This window comes from Pezoporus occidentalis, unplaced genomic scaffold (assembly GCF_034315485.1).
Source record: "Pezoporus occidentalis ecotype Australia unplaced genomic scaffold, CSIRO_AGI_Poc_V1 ctg2, whole genome shotgun sequence".
In the NCBI taxonomy this organism is placed as follows: domain Eukaryota; kingdom Metazoa; phylum Chordata; class Aves; order Psittaciformes; family Psittacidae; genus Pezoporus; species Pezoporus occidentalis.
Window position 1 is genome coordinate 14,365,333 of NW_026913855.1, and position 18,183 is coordinate 14,383,515.

The 18,183-nt window shown below is 38.7% G+C and overlaps 1 protein-coding gene across 10 annotated transcripts in view; it reads left to right on the top strand.

Moving 5' to 3' along the window:
* PHACTR1 (phosphatase and actin regulator 1) overlaps positions 1-18,183 on the top strand; it is a 320,959-nt gene that overhangs the window by 230,293 nt on the left and 72,483 nt on the right. For all 10 annotated transcript variants that reach the window (XM_062617920.1, XM_062617918.1, XM_062617919.1 and 7 more), the window contains one exon: positions 15,565-15,645. In XM_062617920.1, the coding sequence (XP_062473904.1) occupies positions 15,565-15,645 (81 nt within the window). The remainder of the gene's footprint in view (positions 1-15,564; positions 15,646-18,183) is intronic.

Genomic DNA, 18,183 nt, shown 5'->3' on the forward strand with positions numbered 1-18,183 from the left:
TCTTTACCTGGTATTTCTGAGATGAAATGAAAACAGCAGTATGGAAATACTGATCACCTCTATCTCTTTTCAGGCCTTTTTATGTACCAAAAAAAAAAAAAGAGAGAGAAAATGCCCCCTTAAAATTATTTTTGAACTGTCAACTTACACTATTGCTTAGATAATTTAAGTAATGCAAGAATATTTGCACCCTGCTGCATCAATTTGTATCTGCAATAAGCACATGAACTCTAGTGAAATTTCATCTAAGATATAAAGAGGTAATGAGAACAGGATTTGGTTTTGTGATTGCAGTAATTAGTCACCTAAATTGGGCTTTTATTTTTACTCCTGAACAAAAATCACAACTCACTATAATACATTGAGATGGAGGGAAGCCAGCTGGCATGTCCATATCTATCCATTGACTAAATAAATACAGTGTCATTAAATAATTTTCTGCAAATATAAAATCATAATTATTTAATTATCTTCTTTGCCAAGGCAGTAAGCCTAATGTGAATATGCTTTATTCCACTCAGTATGTAATACTGACAGAATATTCTCCTGCAGCAATACTTAACAGTCACACCTGCCTGACTCCCCCTTGGTATCTAAAAGACAAGATAAAAGGCTAATTAATCTCCAAAATATTCAAGATAATTCTAAGCAGATTTTAGGTCCTGTAGGGTTTTACTTCTTAAGCATTACACAAGAGATATTTGCAAGAAGAACCCACCTAGTAACTGCTCAGTGGTTTTCATACACTCATTGTGTGTGGCCCTTGGCTTTTTTCTCAGATACAGCCTTCAAAAACCTGATATATCATTGTAATCCCAAGAAAAAACTTTTTTTTTTTTTTAACTTTTCTACTTTTCCCTGGATTTTTTTTTTTTGGTAACTTTTCATTCTCCATTGTTTTATTTCTTGGCTTTGTGGATATTCATATATTTCTGTGGTTGGTGTCAGTTTGCATGGTTATTGTTATGCATAGTTATTATTATGTCAGATGCTACAAAGCAGTCTGGAAATCCTGCCCATATTCATTGGCATGTCTGGACGGCTTGACTGAGCTAGTACCTTTGAAACTTAGAAGTACTACAGCATTGACATCTCATTTATTTTCAGCCTGTACCTATTAAATAAACAGTAAACCAGGAAAAAAATATGACAACTACTTGCTACTGTTCAGCAAATAAATCCTGTCCCAAAGGCAGGAAGACTTCCTCAAAGTCTGATGCTCTTGTGCTTTTCTTAGTTTCGTAAAGCAATTATATCTGCAGGCTTTGGGGAAACTGAAAAAATACTTTACTTTGTCTAGGGAGCAACACTTGGAGATCTCTGGGCTTTTTAAGCTTCAATAGATGCCAGTGGAAGAGGCATCTGAAGAAATATACCAGGGCTAAGACCCAAGTTCATGATAAATTCATGTTAATCCACATGGCTGACAATACGAACATAGCTTACAGAATTAACTCCTCTTAATGGTATTGGACATACAAAAAGTTATCAATAAAACTTGATCTTTCTTAGTGTTCCCAGAGCATTCCTCAGATGTGTAATGGTGCAGCATACAGCTCGGCATCATGGTTTTATTTAGCATGCAGAAATAAAGGGTAGATGCTGCATATCCCGCCCAACCTTTAAGAGAGGGTAGGAGATGTGCAGTCTCTATACAGCATAGAGAAGAAAATTTCTAAACCAGAAGCATTTTCAGTTTTTTATTTATTTAATTGCCTGCAAAGTAAAGCCTTTAATACATACAAACAAATCAGCTTAAAAGCAAGAGGGTTCATGTTTACTTAGCCTAATTATCAGGCTACCACATCAGCAACAAGTGGCTTGAAAAGGTACAATAAATGGGCAAGTCAGCAGGTGAGTGGGTTTTGGGTTTTGCTTTGTTAAGCAGCTGATGAGAACTCCTCTCTGAGCATCAGGGTGAATCAGAATGGCATGCACTAGTCATCTTTACACTAACAAGAGATCTTTCCATTCCAGTATCTTTGAACTCAGAAGGTTTGTTGATACTAAAAATACTCTGTGTTTGGTTGTTCAATCAGTAAAAGTTCACCAGTATTCTAAAGCTCTAACATGCATAGGTCAGTCCACCTAAATTATCATTATCATCTTAATAAGATGGCAGGATACTTGTTTAGTGTTTAAAAAGCTATCCAAATAATAGCATGGAAATATTTGGAATGTAATTCTGTTATTAGTCATTCTCTATGCTCAGAGAAGGGAAGAAATCTTGTTTTACAAGCAGCTGCTTCTGTCTTTACCTTTTTGTTTCTCAGTTTACCTTCCCGCTTCTTACTTTGCCATCACATTTCAGAATGCAGCACCTTTGCTCTGAATAGCAATACATAAAAGAGTATTTAGCTCAGTATTTACTCACTTGAGCTTTAAAAAGTTTGTTTCTTCATAAAAGCATAATTGGGGGATTTATTTATCTTTTTTTAAATGCAGGGCAACTGATTCATCTTAATAAAGCAGAAAAGGCAAATATTTAATAACGCTATCATTTTGAAAGTGCACATAGTGGCTGTATGAAGGCAGCATCATTACACACAATCAGTTACACAGCTCTTGTTACACAGTTGAGGTGCAGATTGGAGTGCCAGCCAGCCCTAGAGCAAAATGCGACGTAATGTAGAGGAGTTCTGTTGTAAAATAGTACATTGGGGAATTTTATTTTTGTCTACTTTGTCCTCCTTCCCTCCAAGAGGTTCATTAGTCTCCAGGGAAAGATGCAGTTTAATTCTTGCCTTTTAAAGAACTATGTAAAAGGGATAATTCTAGTCACTTTTCATGCAGATACTTGAACACCTGTTTCTCCTTCATTTATCTGCCTAAGAATATTAGTTCAGGATAATGCCTACTGCTCTGGGGTTTTTTACCTCTTAATAATGAGGTGAATACCACAAGTGGCTTTTCTGTAGGCCTTAAAGAAAATTATACGCAACAAAATCATGAGATGCGGGGGTCGTATGATAATTTAGCTACAATGTGAAGCTAAATTTGACAAACCATCACATGTAACTGTTGTGTTTCTTCACAGTGTATTCATCTGAAATGTACACCACCCCATATTCTGTGAGCCTGCTCTTTACTATGGAAATTCAAATATCTTGTAGTTAACTAGTTTCAGTGAACCTTGAAATATTTGAAGATTATCAATGTCATCTTTTGCTGCTGCTTATTCCTCATTTGCAATTATAATAATCCATGATATTTCAGCCATCTCCACAGCAGCTAATTATGATGGCAGAAATAGACTGACATCTATTGCTATTATGCAACAGAAGTAAGTGAACTTTCACAAAAATAAATTATCCAGATCTTACTGATGAAAAAAAGACCAGGATGAGTTGTAACAGAAGAATATTTAGGTAGAGTTAATCATTAAATTGTAATATTTCTTCACTTACATCTGCATTTTGAAGTTACTTTGTGAATAATTTGTTGTATTTATAACGACATAATGGCATTTTGATAATCTTCAGAAAAATATTTCAAGGTAGTGTCAGCTTTCATCAAACTTGTACTTGTCCGTGGAGCCATGATTTTGCAGCCTCGCTGTGGTTCTTTTGTGAAGCATTATTCAAAAGCTGCAGAACAGCTCAACTTTATTCTCTTTGTTAAAAAAACATCTGCAGTCAGGTCGTTACCTGACACTGGGCAGAATTTCACATTTCAGGTTTGAATTCCATTGGCACTTCATATACTGCGCTGTCAGAAAGCAATCGATAATAATTAAGATTTGTCCAGTATGAAATATATCACACTCTTGTACTTCCTAGATCTAAAAGAAAAAAAAAAGTTTGTTGGTTTTGGTTTTGGTTTTTTGTTAAAAAGTCTTAGCTTTCTCTGAAATTAATGAATGAATAATGCTGAAGCCCATGTTGTAAAAGGGTTCTAAGCCTGATGCCACATTAGCTAGCAACCAGTGCTTCACGTGCTGTGAAACCTGAGCCCATTTTTCTGATGTTAGGTGCCGATATGTTGGCCTCTGTATTACTTAACAGGTCTGATTTAATCACACAAGAAAAATCCCCTGACATACATGGTGAGGAGATAAAATTCAGTTTCCAGTCAAAAGCAAACTAGGTGCCTTTGCACATTTCCCGACAATTAGATAATTGAATACAGTGTATAGTTTTGTGTGTTGGGATCGAAGGTATTTTCTCCTGATTCATAAAACACATCCTTTAAAGATAAATGCACTCAAGGACAGACATAGTAGATCAATCTGAAGTTTATGTAGCCCATCATCTTCTCTTGCAGTCAATAGTTATGTTTAGTAAAAGCACATGCAAGAAACAAATATGTATTTATCTGTCCTCTCACATAACAAACCGGATTGCAGCACTCAGAAATTCATAAGCCAAAAGCTGCATTCAAATTAAGGAGCCATGTGTGGATTTATCCTCCATCGGTTTGTGTCGTTTGAACCCAGTTTCACTTTTGGCCTGAACAGATATCTCTTGCAGTTAATTCTTCCAGTTTGAAAAAAAGACATTGCACACAAAAACATCTTCGGTTTGTTTTTTTCAGATGCAGTCTGATCATTTGTTCATTGATTTTTATTTCTTGCATTTTATAAATGAGTGAACGACTATTCATGGTGTTATATACCTCTGTTATATTCCCCATTGGTTTCCCAGGGTGCGGACTTCTGTTCTGTATTTGCTGTAACACGGTATTTACTCTAATGTGGCTCATGGTCCTGATGGCAGGTCATGCAGACTGACCTACATCTCTCTCTGTTGTTATGGCCCCAGATTTGGAGCAATGGGTGATGACCACACTGCATGAGAGCAGGAGCTCACACTGCTGCCAAAGGCTATCTTATGCATTTAGAAGGCAAAAGCCCTTCTGGCCTGAGTTTACCCTCATCTCTGGGTCCAGAAGAGGGAAAAGGCTGTAGGGATGCTTTGAAGGGCTATGCCAGGCCAAGGGTGCCCTGCCTGGTGCATTTCCCACCACAGGTTATGTGGAATTATGTGCTGATGTTGGCTATCCTGTTTTGTGCCTTGATTTTCCTTCAGGTGAACTACATAGTTCATACAGAGCACAGCCTGGGTGATAGTTACCATGTATTTTTGTGAATATCAGGGGACCAGGTCCTTGGTATAAAAGATGACAAAAATACATTTTCACTACTACTCTTTATTCTTGTACAAGATGCCCCATCCCTTTAATTATTCTTTCCCATGACTTTTAGTTCTGCTGGTTTAGTTCTCTGTTTGGAGATGGATAACCAGTCTTGAATTAGCTGCAGACTAGTTAGTACACTAGCACAGAGGTGCTGTATTTATTTCCTAGTAATTCCTATTTTCTGTTTCCTCCTTCTACTCAACCATTAAGATGATGTTTTCAGAGAATTCTCTGCAGAGTTTCCAAGCGCTGTCTTCTGAGTGGAATGACTAATTTAGCTGTTATTAAGTGTGCATAGTTAGGGCTGCCTATTCCCAAATGTCTTTTTTGTCTTATCAATGTTGAATTTTGTCACATGTCACTTAGTATCATAAGATCTTTTGTAGCTCTAAGCAGTCAGCCTTGGTTTTGACTTCAGTCAGCAGATTTTGTCTCTTCCCTATTGCCAGACTTTCTAGAAATGTGTCTTTGTAGAGAACAGGTTATACCATAGCCCTCTCTTATGTTTGGGGCATTCCTCCTTGCTCTCTATCTTGGAGCTATTCAGCCTGGAGTAGAGAAGGCTGCATGGAGACCTCATGGCAGCCTTCCAATATCTGAAGGGAAACTCTAAGGATGCTGGGGAGGGACTCTTCATCAGGGATTGTAGTGATAGGTCAAGGGGTAATGGATTTAAACTTAAATAGGGGAAGTTCAGGTTAGATATAAGGAAGAAGTTCTTTACTGTGAGGGTGGTGAGGCACTGGAATGGGTTGCTCAGGGAAGTTGTGAATGCTCCATCCCTGGTGGTGCTCAAGGCCAGGTTGGACAGAGCCTTGGGTGACATGGTCTAGTGTGAGGCATCCCTGCCCACAGCAGGTGGGTTGGAACTTCTTTATTCATAGACTTCTGTGAGCTTCCTACCTCAAACCCAGGATGATTCTTCTCCTATCTCCCTTCAGTGCTTGGTCTCCTATTTCTAGTTCTGCTCTATGTTGCTGTTCCTACACTGGTTGTATGGAAACCGAGCTTAATGGTCTGTAATTCTCAGGTGACTTTTGGACTCTTAAAACCAGCAACCTTCTATTTGCCACCTCCCACTTTTCTGTCTTATGTAGGTCATATACCATTCTAATCACTTCATGTTTGATTTCTAAGGAATTCTGCAAAGAAAACTGCTCGGTCTTGACAGTTTGCTACTCTTCGTTTTATTGATTTCTTTAAAAAGTTCTTCAAGTGACACTTCATTTAGAAAGACTTTCACGGCTTCTTTAATGAAGAATTTTCATGACTGGGAAAAATATTTGGCTTGGTCACCATGGCCTTTACCCTTCTGGACCAATGCTTTTAACCTTAGATCAGCTATGAATGTACAAATTTTCTGTTTGGTTTTCTACATATTTAACGGGTAAACTTTATTAAGTTCTGGACAGTAGGGACACTTAGACTGGAATACTGCCTTTATACGTTTACTTTGTATAGTATTATCTACATTTATAATGTGATTGCACCATTAAGAACTGTCTAGGCTATCACCATATCTCTTTGACTTCATGGTCCTTCCTGTCTATTGTTTTCCAAATTTGCTTCTCATATCAGTACTTTTATTGTCTAAAGGTTGATGGTATCTTCAACTCTGTCTCCCTTTCCCCAGACAAGCATCGTTACTGGTTTTACACACTAAAAGAAGCACTAAGATACTATATACTACTGAGTGTAAAAATGCCTTCTATTTCCAGATAACCTCAGCACTTGCTGGAGAGGAGCCTAAAATGATTTTATCATGGGTGGAATTTTCAGTAAAATATACTGAAATTGCATATGTGGCTTTACTGTAGCTTGAACTATCATCAGCTTCCAAAACAGAAAGTAGACTAGGCAGGCTGCACTATTTAGGATGTTAAAGACACTTTGGGGTTTTTTTCAGCATTCAGTCCAACCAGCTAGTGTCATTGCACAAGCTGGAAATATCATCCAAAGATAATTGCTGGATGATGTGACAGCTGCAATTCAGGAATCTTCTTATTTTGGAGGAAGTGTCTGTTGCTTTGTGATTTAGTCATTCCTATAATCAAGTATTAAATGAATGATTTCCTGTTTGGCTCCTTACAGAGGTCTGTGTTGAAGGGTTGATGCCAGTTCATTCCAATAACAAATGCATTTTAAACTTGGGTGTGCTTAGTTGAGGTTTTGTGGGTGTACAAAAGTAGTGGTGGTTTCCTAGAAGCATTTGAAATCTTAATAGCTTCTCTCTCAAAAGAGTGCTAAGCCAACTTCTGATTTAAGTAGGTATTTCTTAGTCACGAGCTATGCTTTAAAATATTTATTTTAAACAGGTGTACATGTGGACACATATACAACTATCCATCTGCTTTGTGTGTCTATCTGGAAGACTGCTGTGTACTCATTATTCTAGTATAAGTGGAAGAACTGTTTCCTAAACTTGAATTTACTACAGCAGTGTTTGGCTAACATGTGGGTATTTTTTAAGTTATCCCAAATCCCTATCTGGTGAAATAGAAGCACTAGCAGATAAAGATTTCTTCACTGTACCCAAAATAGGATGTCATTAGGAAGTAAAGCACTGTTTTTACATGTCTGACTGTGGATACCAGGCAATATACGTTTGCAAAGTTACAGCTGTAAGGTAAACTCAAGCTGTAAAACAAACTACACAGCAGCTGGCTGGTGCCGTAGAGGGAGTTGTGCTGCTTGTCCTACTGACTACAGCTCCCTTTTCTACCAGCAAGGTGATCCTCCCAGCTGGCAAACAGGGGGACCAAATACCTGCCAGTAGTTTGGTTGTCATCTCCTGGTGGTCCAGCCAAGCATTCCTCCTCCCTTCTTATCATCAGCCTGCCACAGTTTTGGTTTTATCTGGAAATTTTCCCCCCTTTTACTGTCCCAGGAAAACTAATTCCTTCACCTTCTAAAAGTTACATTGGATAATCCAGTTCCCTGACATCTGCTAGACTTGTTTCTATAAAATGTGCTCTGCATTTGCCATCTGGATGTGTTGTCTGATGAGGAACAAATCCAAAAGCAGCAGCTTGCCTGGTTATTTATATCCCATGTGTAAACTCTGTTCTGGAGAGAATTCTTCAGAGAGCTGCAGGAGTTGTTATCTTATTCTGGTGATGCTCACCATTTAGATGCTTTGCCTTTCACTTCGAGGAAGGTGCCTTGAACTATTATGCAGCAGAATAATGCAAATAGACATTTCTGCCATTACAGATGACACTGCAGGTCCCTACTGCAGTGTGGTCTCTCTGGGCTCCATCTTCTAAGGATAAGGGGAACACACAGCAGATACCCCACCCACCTCTTTGCTAATTTACTTTTAGCATAGTTGCTTGTTGTACATACAGAAACCTGAGACTGCAAGGTGCCTAAAGCAACTAGAGTCACTTGTATAAAGCAACTGTTCTTTGGGACATACAGCCGCTGCTGCGGCTGTTTGTACATATTTCTTTCAGATGGTATCACTCATATTGTCTGTTTGCAAAGGTTTGGTGAACCCATATTCTTACTGCTTCTCTGATGCTACAACTTTCGTGTGTTGTAACAGAGAAGCCTGTAGGAGAAACCCTCATTTCATCCACTAGTGGTCCATGTGAAAACATGAATAGATCTCCTGTCATAAGGATCATGTCAGCTGCCTTCTGCTGGCACTTAGGACATAGCTTCACTGCAGTGAAGGACTGTGATGGTAATAACTATGCTTAATTTATCTTTAATCTAACTATAGCTATTTAGGGTGCTGGCAGCAGTATGGACTTCAGCATGGGCTGTTCTAGCCTGCCAGGTTTCTTACTTGGATGAAAGCCTTCAAATAAGTGAGTACCACCCCCTCATTATGCCTAAATTATATATACTCAGAATGCCCAGGGTATTGCTTTATGTGCTGCAATCACATTGTAATTGCAGAGCAGGTGTACTCTAAGACAGGCTATTTTACAGTGTTGCAAATTTCTTTAATTAAGATACAGAGCCTCATTTTTCATTAAGTTGTGGAACGCAGTACCTGTTGGTGGCTCAGCTTTCCAGTTCTTGACCTAGTATTTCCTAGAAATTCCTGCTGCTGTGCAGCAGTTCAGATGGAAGAACAGGAGGAATGTATGTTCTCCATGTTTTCAACATTGCAGCCAGCCTTCTGATTTCTCCCCAACCTGTACAATGCTTCTCAAGTGTGATAATAAAAGCGATTATGTAGAAAAGGGATGAAAATACAAGCCTTTACAAAGTACTATTGATAGACTGTCGCAGCTTATTGACACAGTGGAGTTCTGTTTTGCTGTTTATTAGCTGGGCAGTTGAGGGCATTAACATTTTTCTTAAGGGTGCCTACAGTCTTGCTTTCTTTAAACCCCCATTTTCTTGGGCCATTTTTGAACACAAACCTTTTGTTATATTTGTCGAGATTTCTTGTCTTACCTCCTGTTTTCATGTATTCATCTTCTGCCATGCTTGCTCTGCTTGGCCTGTGAAATCCATTATGTTGGGTTTCTTTGGATCTAGCTTGAAATTTAGTTCTTCCCCTTTGAAAGGCAACTTCTTTGATTGATATTTTCAGTCCTATGTAAAAAAAATAATCAAAAATACTCCATCTGCTCTTGGATCAGAGTTCTGATTTCTTTAGTTCAGTTCCTTCTGTTCAGATATAATTTCTCTTCCTTTCTTTGTGTTTGCTGCATTCTTGGGTGTATGCTGCATTGTATTACTGTATTGTGATTTTTGTTTAATGTGGTTTGCAATATTTTGACTAGCTCCTACAATTCTGTGTTTGCAGATTTGACTTTGCATTCATTTTCCTCCTGAGTCTGTCCTCAGGCAGTTTATGCATAATAAAGATCAGTATAAATCTAGAGGTTTTTTAAGCCTGATTTCAGCTTCTTCCCCAGTTTTACTTTCTTTTGCCATTAGTAAGGAAGAGATAATTCATTTTTTATCTGTAGTTAGCAGGCTTGGCAACTGCTATACCTCCTAAACTCTTCTGGTTAGGAGCTAGGGATTTTAGGTTTGATCCTGCATTCTCAAAGGAACATGTGTATTTTTAGTGTGTTATATCACAGGCTTGCCTGTCACAAATGAAGATTTACCATGTTCTTAGTCTAGTGCTTCTAATTAGAGATACACCAGTGTCTTCGGCTGATCTGAATTTGAGTGGAAGCAAGATGCCCCAATACCATCTTCTCTGTGTTTTTATCAATTTCTCTGTGTTTTAAGTAGTCATAATCTAAAAACAATCCAGTTGTCATTGTAACACTGGAAATAAATACAATTAGTAGAGTTTTCTTCTTTTTAATTTGGCCTCTTTTTCCTATTATTTTATTTGTCTTAATTAGAGGTTAACCAAGTTTAAATCTGGAAGGATCATTTCACAGCCTTGTGTTGGCCACTGGCTGCAGGACAGTTGCTCTTGATGCTTTACTACTGATCTAGCAGGAGACGAGCAAAGTTGTTTCTACTTGTATCTCACTTTTCTACCTCTATAATGATAATAATGATGCTGCTTGATTCTGAAGTATTTAGTTACTCCTCTGGTATGGCATCAATGCCAGGTTTTGTTCCTGTTTTACTTGTTTGAGATATAGCCCATGCCATAGTTTTCCAAATGATTCACGTACTGAAAGGGATTTATTTGGTCAACTGCTGTAGCAGCACCTGTTTTGTAGAGGTATTTGTAATACTTTTTTTTAAAATCAAGCTTAACTATTAATACCTCTTTCATCCACTTTAATACATCTTTCCTCCACTGATGTTCACTCGTTTTGTAATCTCATAGAATGGGAGTGCTAGGCTAAAATCAGAACAAGAAATGTCATAGGCATACATCGCAGACAAAAAGGGGCCCCTAATTCTTTTTAGGTGGCAATCTGTCTGAGCTAGATTTTGTAGATGGTAGTGTTACAGAAAAACCCAGACTGAGATCAGACACAAAACTTCTGTAAAGAACTTTAAATCTCAAAGATTCAGAGACCTATTGGAATATTTTTTCTTCCCTCAGGCTTCAAGAGACTTATGAGTGTTTGAAGCCAAGTAAAATTCATATTTAGCACTGAGCAAAGCAAAACAGTTATTTCAACCAAACTATGTCTTGGCATTGGTTGAACCCCAAGCTCGCAGCAGCCATGCTGAGTGTCATGCCACAGCTATTGAAACAATCCTGAAATTAATGGAAATCTCTGTGAGCTGACACATTTACATTTTCTTCAGCTCCACCTGAGACTTTCATCTACAGCAGCATTTCTTTTCTTAAAACTACTCAGTCAATTTTGATTTCAGCATCTTATCTCAGCTACTCACCCTTGGCTTCCTTTACAGTCAGTAGAGGCTAACAGGCACTTCCAAGGTGCAGTCAGCCTGGTTTAGATGCTTAGGCTGAGGTCAATCTTGCCCAAGACTTGTTCTTAATACATAAAGAGCCCAACTCAGAGGCAGAAGCCCACACTGTAAAAATTTGTATCAGATGATTCCTGCTCCATTTGATTATCAAGAAAGTCTTCATAGTTGGAAGAAGTTCAAGGTGATATAACATGTTTTGATGCATAATCAACCACTTCTGAAAATCTCTCCTTCCTTACAGGTCTAAAGGAAATATTGATGGGGTTTTATCTTAACACTGTGCAAAGCAATTGGTTTACTTCTTTATAATTAATCAGATCTGAATTATTAGCAAAGCAAATTTCTGACTATTTAAATCCAAATATAATTGATGCATCAGAAAGCTTCTCTACACTCCAATCCTATAATGACCTTGACTTCCTAAAATTGTCATGAAAATTATAGTGGCCTTTGAAAGCAAGAATTCATGCAAAGCAAACCCCGGTGCTTTTTAAGACAGAGGCCAAGGGCAACCTCAATAAAAACAAAGTTAAGATTCAACTGGCTATCACAGGCTGTGGTTTAGTTTCAGCTGACAGATGAGAAGAAAGGGCAAGAGCTTGCTTATTTACTCTGCCCATTGGTTTAATCATCAACATGACAAATTATGCGAAGGAGGCTAGTTTATTCTCATATAGATGCAGGATGGCAGAGTTTATCTGAGATGTTTTGGTCTCGAAGGGAAGGATAGGAGGGACAGAAAGGTTACACATCCTGACTACATAACCACCTCTCTGGTTGGTTAATGGAGCAGCAGAAGCGCTCAGCACAGAGGCAGTGGTGAGCTTTACCTTCTCAGCTGCAGGAGCAGTCCACAGTCACTGCCATCATGGAGCACAATAGCTTATTAAAGGAATAAAGACAAAACTGTACTTGATTTCCAGAATGGAGAGGCAGGAAATTCTCCTGACCCTGTCAAGGCTTTACTGATCATAATGGGTCTGCCACAGAGAAAAGCTCTGCTTGAACAGCAGAGAGGTGCTGCTCCTGAGGGACGAGTTCGAAAACTCCAGCTCAGAAACATTAATAAAAACATTTCCCACTGTTTCTTCATTAGAGCTTAAAAGAAATAGCATACTCCAGAGCACACTGGCAAAAATCTGTACACTTAAACCATCAAATACACATATGCTCATTCCTATAAGGTATTTACTGAGAGTTTCTTGGAGAATGGATGAATTTGTTAAGATTTAACCAGTTTCTGCAATGAGTAGACCCCATAAACAGGGCTTAATGTTTATTTCTTATTTCTAATCACCTGAAAGATTGTACAAATGAAAAAAAATGATGCTAATCACCAAGGAAAATCACCAGTGAAGTAATACATCTTCTGATAGATATTATTTTTCTCTGTCACAGAACTTACAAAGTTCTCATGAATCAAGGATTAATTCAAAGGTTTTTATTTATCTTTTTCTGTGAATGGATCCCTTCTCAGTGGAGAGTGAATTAATTTATTTTGTGTCAGCTTTATGGTTGAAAATGAAAATCCTTCATGAAAGAGCTGGCAACCTTTGCCAGAGGAATCCAGAGTGAAACATTCCATTGTTTAGTCTGTTAGATCCTAATGAGTTCTGCATCTAAGCACTTGTCTTTTTTTTTTTTTCCATCTGATCCAGCAGAAGCATAGCAGTTTATGCACATAAATGTGTGAGACTTGTTTGGGAGGAAGATTGTATTAGAGGAAGAGGCAGCATGTTCTATAGTTTTAGTATAACATCTGTTATTATCATTCAGTACGCTCTTAGCCCAGCATGCCCTTCCTCTAAATATCTTATTAATTAAACTGGCTTAGTAAGAAAATAATTAATACTCTTATGTCCTGTACCTACTTAGAGAGGATTTAGAAACTGAAAAAACGTTCTCGTCTGAGCTACAAAGTGTAGGGTTGTGTTTTTTTTTCATTCTTGATCAGAAGCAAATCACAACTAAAAGGGAGTATCTGAAAAGCCTGTGCCTAGACAGTCTCCAAAAATACATATTTTGTGTTCAAAATTCTGCTAGACTGCAAAACTAGTACATGACTTTGAGAAGTCTTGGTCAATACTTAAGTGTCTTCTTCCCCAGGAACTGTTTTGGGAGAGGCACTTCTGCACTTCTTCAGAAGGTCCTGGTAGCCCTGTTTAGCACTTGATCCTCCAGAAGCCTCAACTCCAACTCACAAAATTGCTACTAGTTTAATAATGTGGTGGAACTTCCTGGCCTTGAAGTCAGTAGTATGGATGCTGCCTTGCACAGGCAGCTGTTGACAAAGCAGGAGGGTAAGACGGTGAACCCGGGTGGACACCAGTGAATTTGTGTGTAAAATGTGGATCTGTAATTTAGCTATACATGGTAAAGGTACAGCAATAGCAGTATTTTCATTTTGTGAACATAGCCACTGTCTATATACAGAAACTGCTGCTTTGCTGCTGTTTCACCCAACTTATTTCCCACTGAAGGACAAGCTCAGACACACTGGGTGTTATTTGCTGCTTACACTAACAGAAAATGTCACTTTTTCAGGCCTATTGGAAAAGATGTTGGGTTCTGCCGAATTGCTTTTTGCAGTCAGGTAGGGGTTTAACAATCTCTTCAGTGGGAGAAGGCTTGGGAGTTAGGTCTAGCTTGGCTGGGGTTTTTTTGGAAGGTTTGAGGGCAGCTATTCTTAAGGCGAAAGAGGAGGAAGCTTGAAATACTGTACTAGAACAAGGTGCCTTCAGCACAGGGAAAAGGCAGATTGGAGAGAAGTCTATAGGGTCTATTGGAGAGAGTTTATAGGGTGTGTCAGCGGAGACAGGCTTTTTATTAGCTACTCACTCTACCTACTGGCCATCTCTGTCCTGAAGAATACATCATCAAAACTGATTTCAAAAGTGGGAAACCTAAATTTATCCTATGGAAAAGAGTGAAGCAGAGCTGGCCCTGTTCATAATAAGCCATAAATATCTGACAACAAGTAAGTTGCAATGAGTGCAGTATGTCACTATAAGCACAGCTAATTTGCCAAGTATACATGCCCCTGTGGGAACAGCCAACATGCGGCAATGCCAGGAAAGGTTATACCCTCATGTTTTTAGGGATGGAGAGAGTGTTTCAAAGCCTCTTTTGCTTTAAATCTGCCTTGGGCAGACTGGCAATGCTAAGTCCCGGTTCATTTGTGTGTGTGTACATCTGTGCTGGGTCTAATAGGGGAGCATATGGCAGAAGCAATTCGCCCTTGACTGTGCCTCTCTTTTGGCAGGCACAGGCTTGTTTCTCGCAAAGCACATGCAGTTGCAGCCAGTCCTGCACATAACTTCTTGCTCCCCTTGCTTGATGGCTTTCAGGTCTTTGCCTTAATGCATGTCCTTTGTGGTGTTTTGGTTAATTGGACATTGTTTTAATTACTGCTGAACTAAATAAACATGACATTTTTGTCTGTCATTTTGTCACCCCAGTGACCGCAGTCTCCAAGCAGCCAATACAGGACTTGGAATTTTCATACCTGTTATAAATTGCAGTGGCTCTCATGGAGTTTCCCTCATTTACACATTTTTAGGGGAAAACACTCCTCCAGGGAGGAGAAGGCTCCATTAAACAGTTCTTTTTTTGCACTGTTCTAAGCTCCTTGATCTTCTGGGACTGGAATTAGTGGCAAACAAGTGTGGCTTCAAGGCAGCAGAGAGGCCAGTCATCTTCAGTGACCTGGGGACAGCCAATGGCCACGTCTTCCATTGGTGTGAACCTTTGTGTTGCATCTTTTCTTACCTTTCCCTATCCAGCTTCTGCACTAATTGCCTTTTTCTCCTTTTGCTGTCTCTAATTCTTCTCAGAAATGCTTGGGTCACATGTCAAAATTAAGCAATGGGAGTGCAGACATGCCCTCAGATCAGTCAGTCTGTAGCCATTTCTGTCAATAACAGCCATGCTACAGCTGCAGGCAGATTCTCTGGACTGCCAGTAGTCTTTATTTTGAGATGCTAATTTGCCACTGACCTGAAAAGGAGAAAAAGCATTTTTCAAATGCCTTAAAAGGCATAGAGCCTTTTAAAATGGCCATTTCCCTTCCTTTCTATTTATATGACCCTTCTCCTTTGCTTACAGCTTTAGAAAGAAAAATGTCAATGAGGCAAAGCAGAGAGGAGCTTATAAAACGAGGAGTGCTGAAAGAAATTTTTGATAAAGGTAAGTGTTGTTCTTTTCACAGCCTTAAATCAGATCCCATATAGTTTTATAGTCAGATATTAATTATTGTAGCATTAGGAACTGGGGACACAGTTCTGAAGTGCAGAATAAGGTCTCTATTTTTTTCAAATCTCTTGATTTCACTGTGGTCTAGCCCTCTCCGCTGGATACGTGTGATAGTTACCTAGCAAATAAACCTGAAAACAAATCAGAAATATAAAGCAATGGTTGATAGTCACTCAATGCAAAACAGTGAGGAAACCAGACTGCAGGGAGATGGAGTGGGTCCGTGCCTGCATATGTTACAATGTCATGTTGAGTTACCCTGGCATTAACTACTGTGGAAAAGGGAAACATTTAAAGGTTTTGGATCCTGATGAGCACAGAATAGTGTGCATTCCCTTGACAGATCAGAAGACATAATAATAATAATTCCTTGCTCAGGATAATTAATTTGTTGAGTTGGTAATGTATTATTTATGCAAAACTCCATTGTTTTGCAAACACCATTGTTATACACCGCTAATGCAACATGTATTTGACATCTATTACATATGTGTCAGTCTTTACCTGTAGCTGTTATTTGTTTTGCTTCTTCCTTTGTCAATAACTAAGGCAATTAATTCAGCAAATTATCTAAAGACATGCCAGAGTTGCCTCTTAATTTCAGTAGAATTTACGCTTATACACTAAAACCTCATTAATCCAAAGTCTAAAAGTCTTTAACAATATGAGTACAAAACCTGTTGGAAGTCAATAGAAGTTTTAAACTTTCACAGATTTTAGGAGAAGGGTATACTTCATAAAGTCTGGAACATTTAAATCTGCTACCTACTTTTTTAGTCTAGCTTATTGAGAATTTAAAAATTTACTAACCCAAACCATTTATCTTTTTTTAGTGAAAAAAAAACACAAACCATTGCAAAACCAAAGAAATGTGCTACTTGTCATTACATTTTACATTTTTTTACCCATTATATATTTTAGATGTTTCTAATTGTTTAGATCTACCATTGTCTGTACTCTCACTATGACCTGCTGTCTTGGAAGTCATCCTAGAGGCAACTTCACAATAGAGACAACTCTTGGCAAATGGTTTGCCCTTCTCACTGCTTTGGATTGTCAATGTTCTGGAGTGTCATACAGACTGGGTACACAACCATAAGGCAGGCATCCCCATGGCCATTGAGCCGTGGTCCAGGCTGTCACACTGTGTTCCAGCCCCAGTAAGAGGCACCCTGTTCAGTGCCGTGACCAGCTCAGAAGTCAGCCTTCATTCATCACACCTCTGTCCAGGGTGTGACCTCCTTCATCCCTGCCTCACATCCCACATGTAGCTGCTTTCATAAACCTAAAGGCATCCCCAGGAAATATCTTTCCTGTGCAGCCTTACCCTGCTTTCCATGCTGAAACTCAGGGAAATTTTGCCTGCTTCACTACTGAAGCTCTACAGCTTTCTCCATTCATAAAATAATGCTGTAGTTTGTAATCTGTGTCATCTTATGAAGCAGATGCTAAGCTGTCTGGGAGTCCTCGTCTGGAAAAAGAAATTAATTCCTCTTTATAGTAATTTTTCATCTTTTCATATCAGAAAAAGATGGAGTGAAACACATGCTGTTTCTTCCTATTTCCAATGCAAAAAGCAGAGACATCAGACTTTTTCAATGTCAGGTGCCACTAAAAGGGAAATTACAATGCAAAACAGCTGGATTTCTTATTCAGTATCCTACATTATTTCCTGCTGGTTGCAAACATGGGAAGCTAAGAATTGGTACCCCTCCTTGAAAGAAAGAGGTAGGGCAGAGAAGAAAGTGATAATACAGAAGAATAGTAGCAGTGATTGAGTAGCTTTGATCATAAAAAGATATGAGTAAGATGTGTAGAGCAAAAGCAATATTTCCTTCAATGGTGTAATAATCTGAGAGTAATTCTAATAAAGGATATTATATCTCACTGTGAACCTTAAATGAAAGTAACATTTTCCTTGTAATTCTTGTTAGATAATCTCTAATCTTTCAAGAAAACATAGCAGACTTTAACATTTCATAGAAGAAGGCTTTATTTGATGATAGTAGCGCCTTGCATGCCAAGAGGCAACTTACACAGACATTAGGTGTAGCAATAATATTAAATCTCTTTATCTCCCTAAGAGGTGGAAGATGCAGGCAGAATTAACCTGTTAGTGATTTTGCATTTTTCTTTCTTCAAAAAATCCATACAGATAAAAGGAAACTTAGTATGGATAGACTGACCCGAGAACAAAAATTCTGGAGCTTGCAGTGTGCTTTGTATTGGTTTTGCCATATCTTCTATGTTGAAGAAAACCAGAATGAGCTAGTTTGCTTCCCTGCTATTTAAAATGACAGTCGGACCTGTTTGCTTCAGGATTTGCTGGCTTTTCAGAGGACTTTGTGTCATCCAGCAGGTGAAAGTTAGCAGAGCACAGCAAGTCACAGTGTTCACACATGGGAGAGTCACTGCAGTCCAGCTGCTATATTTGGAGAACAAGAAATGCTTTTATCACTTCAGTGACCCCCA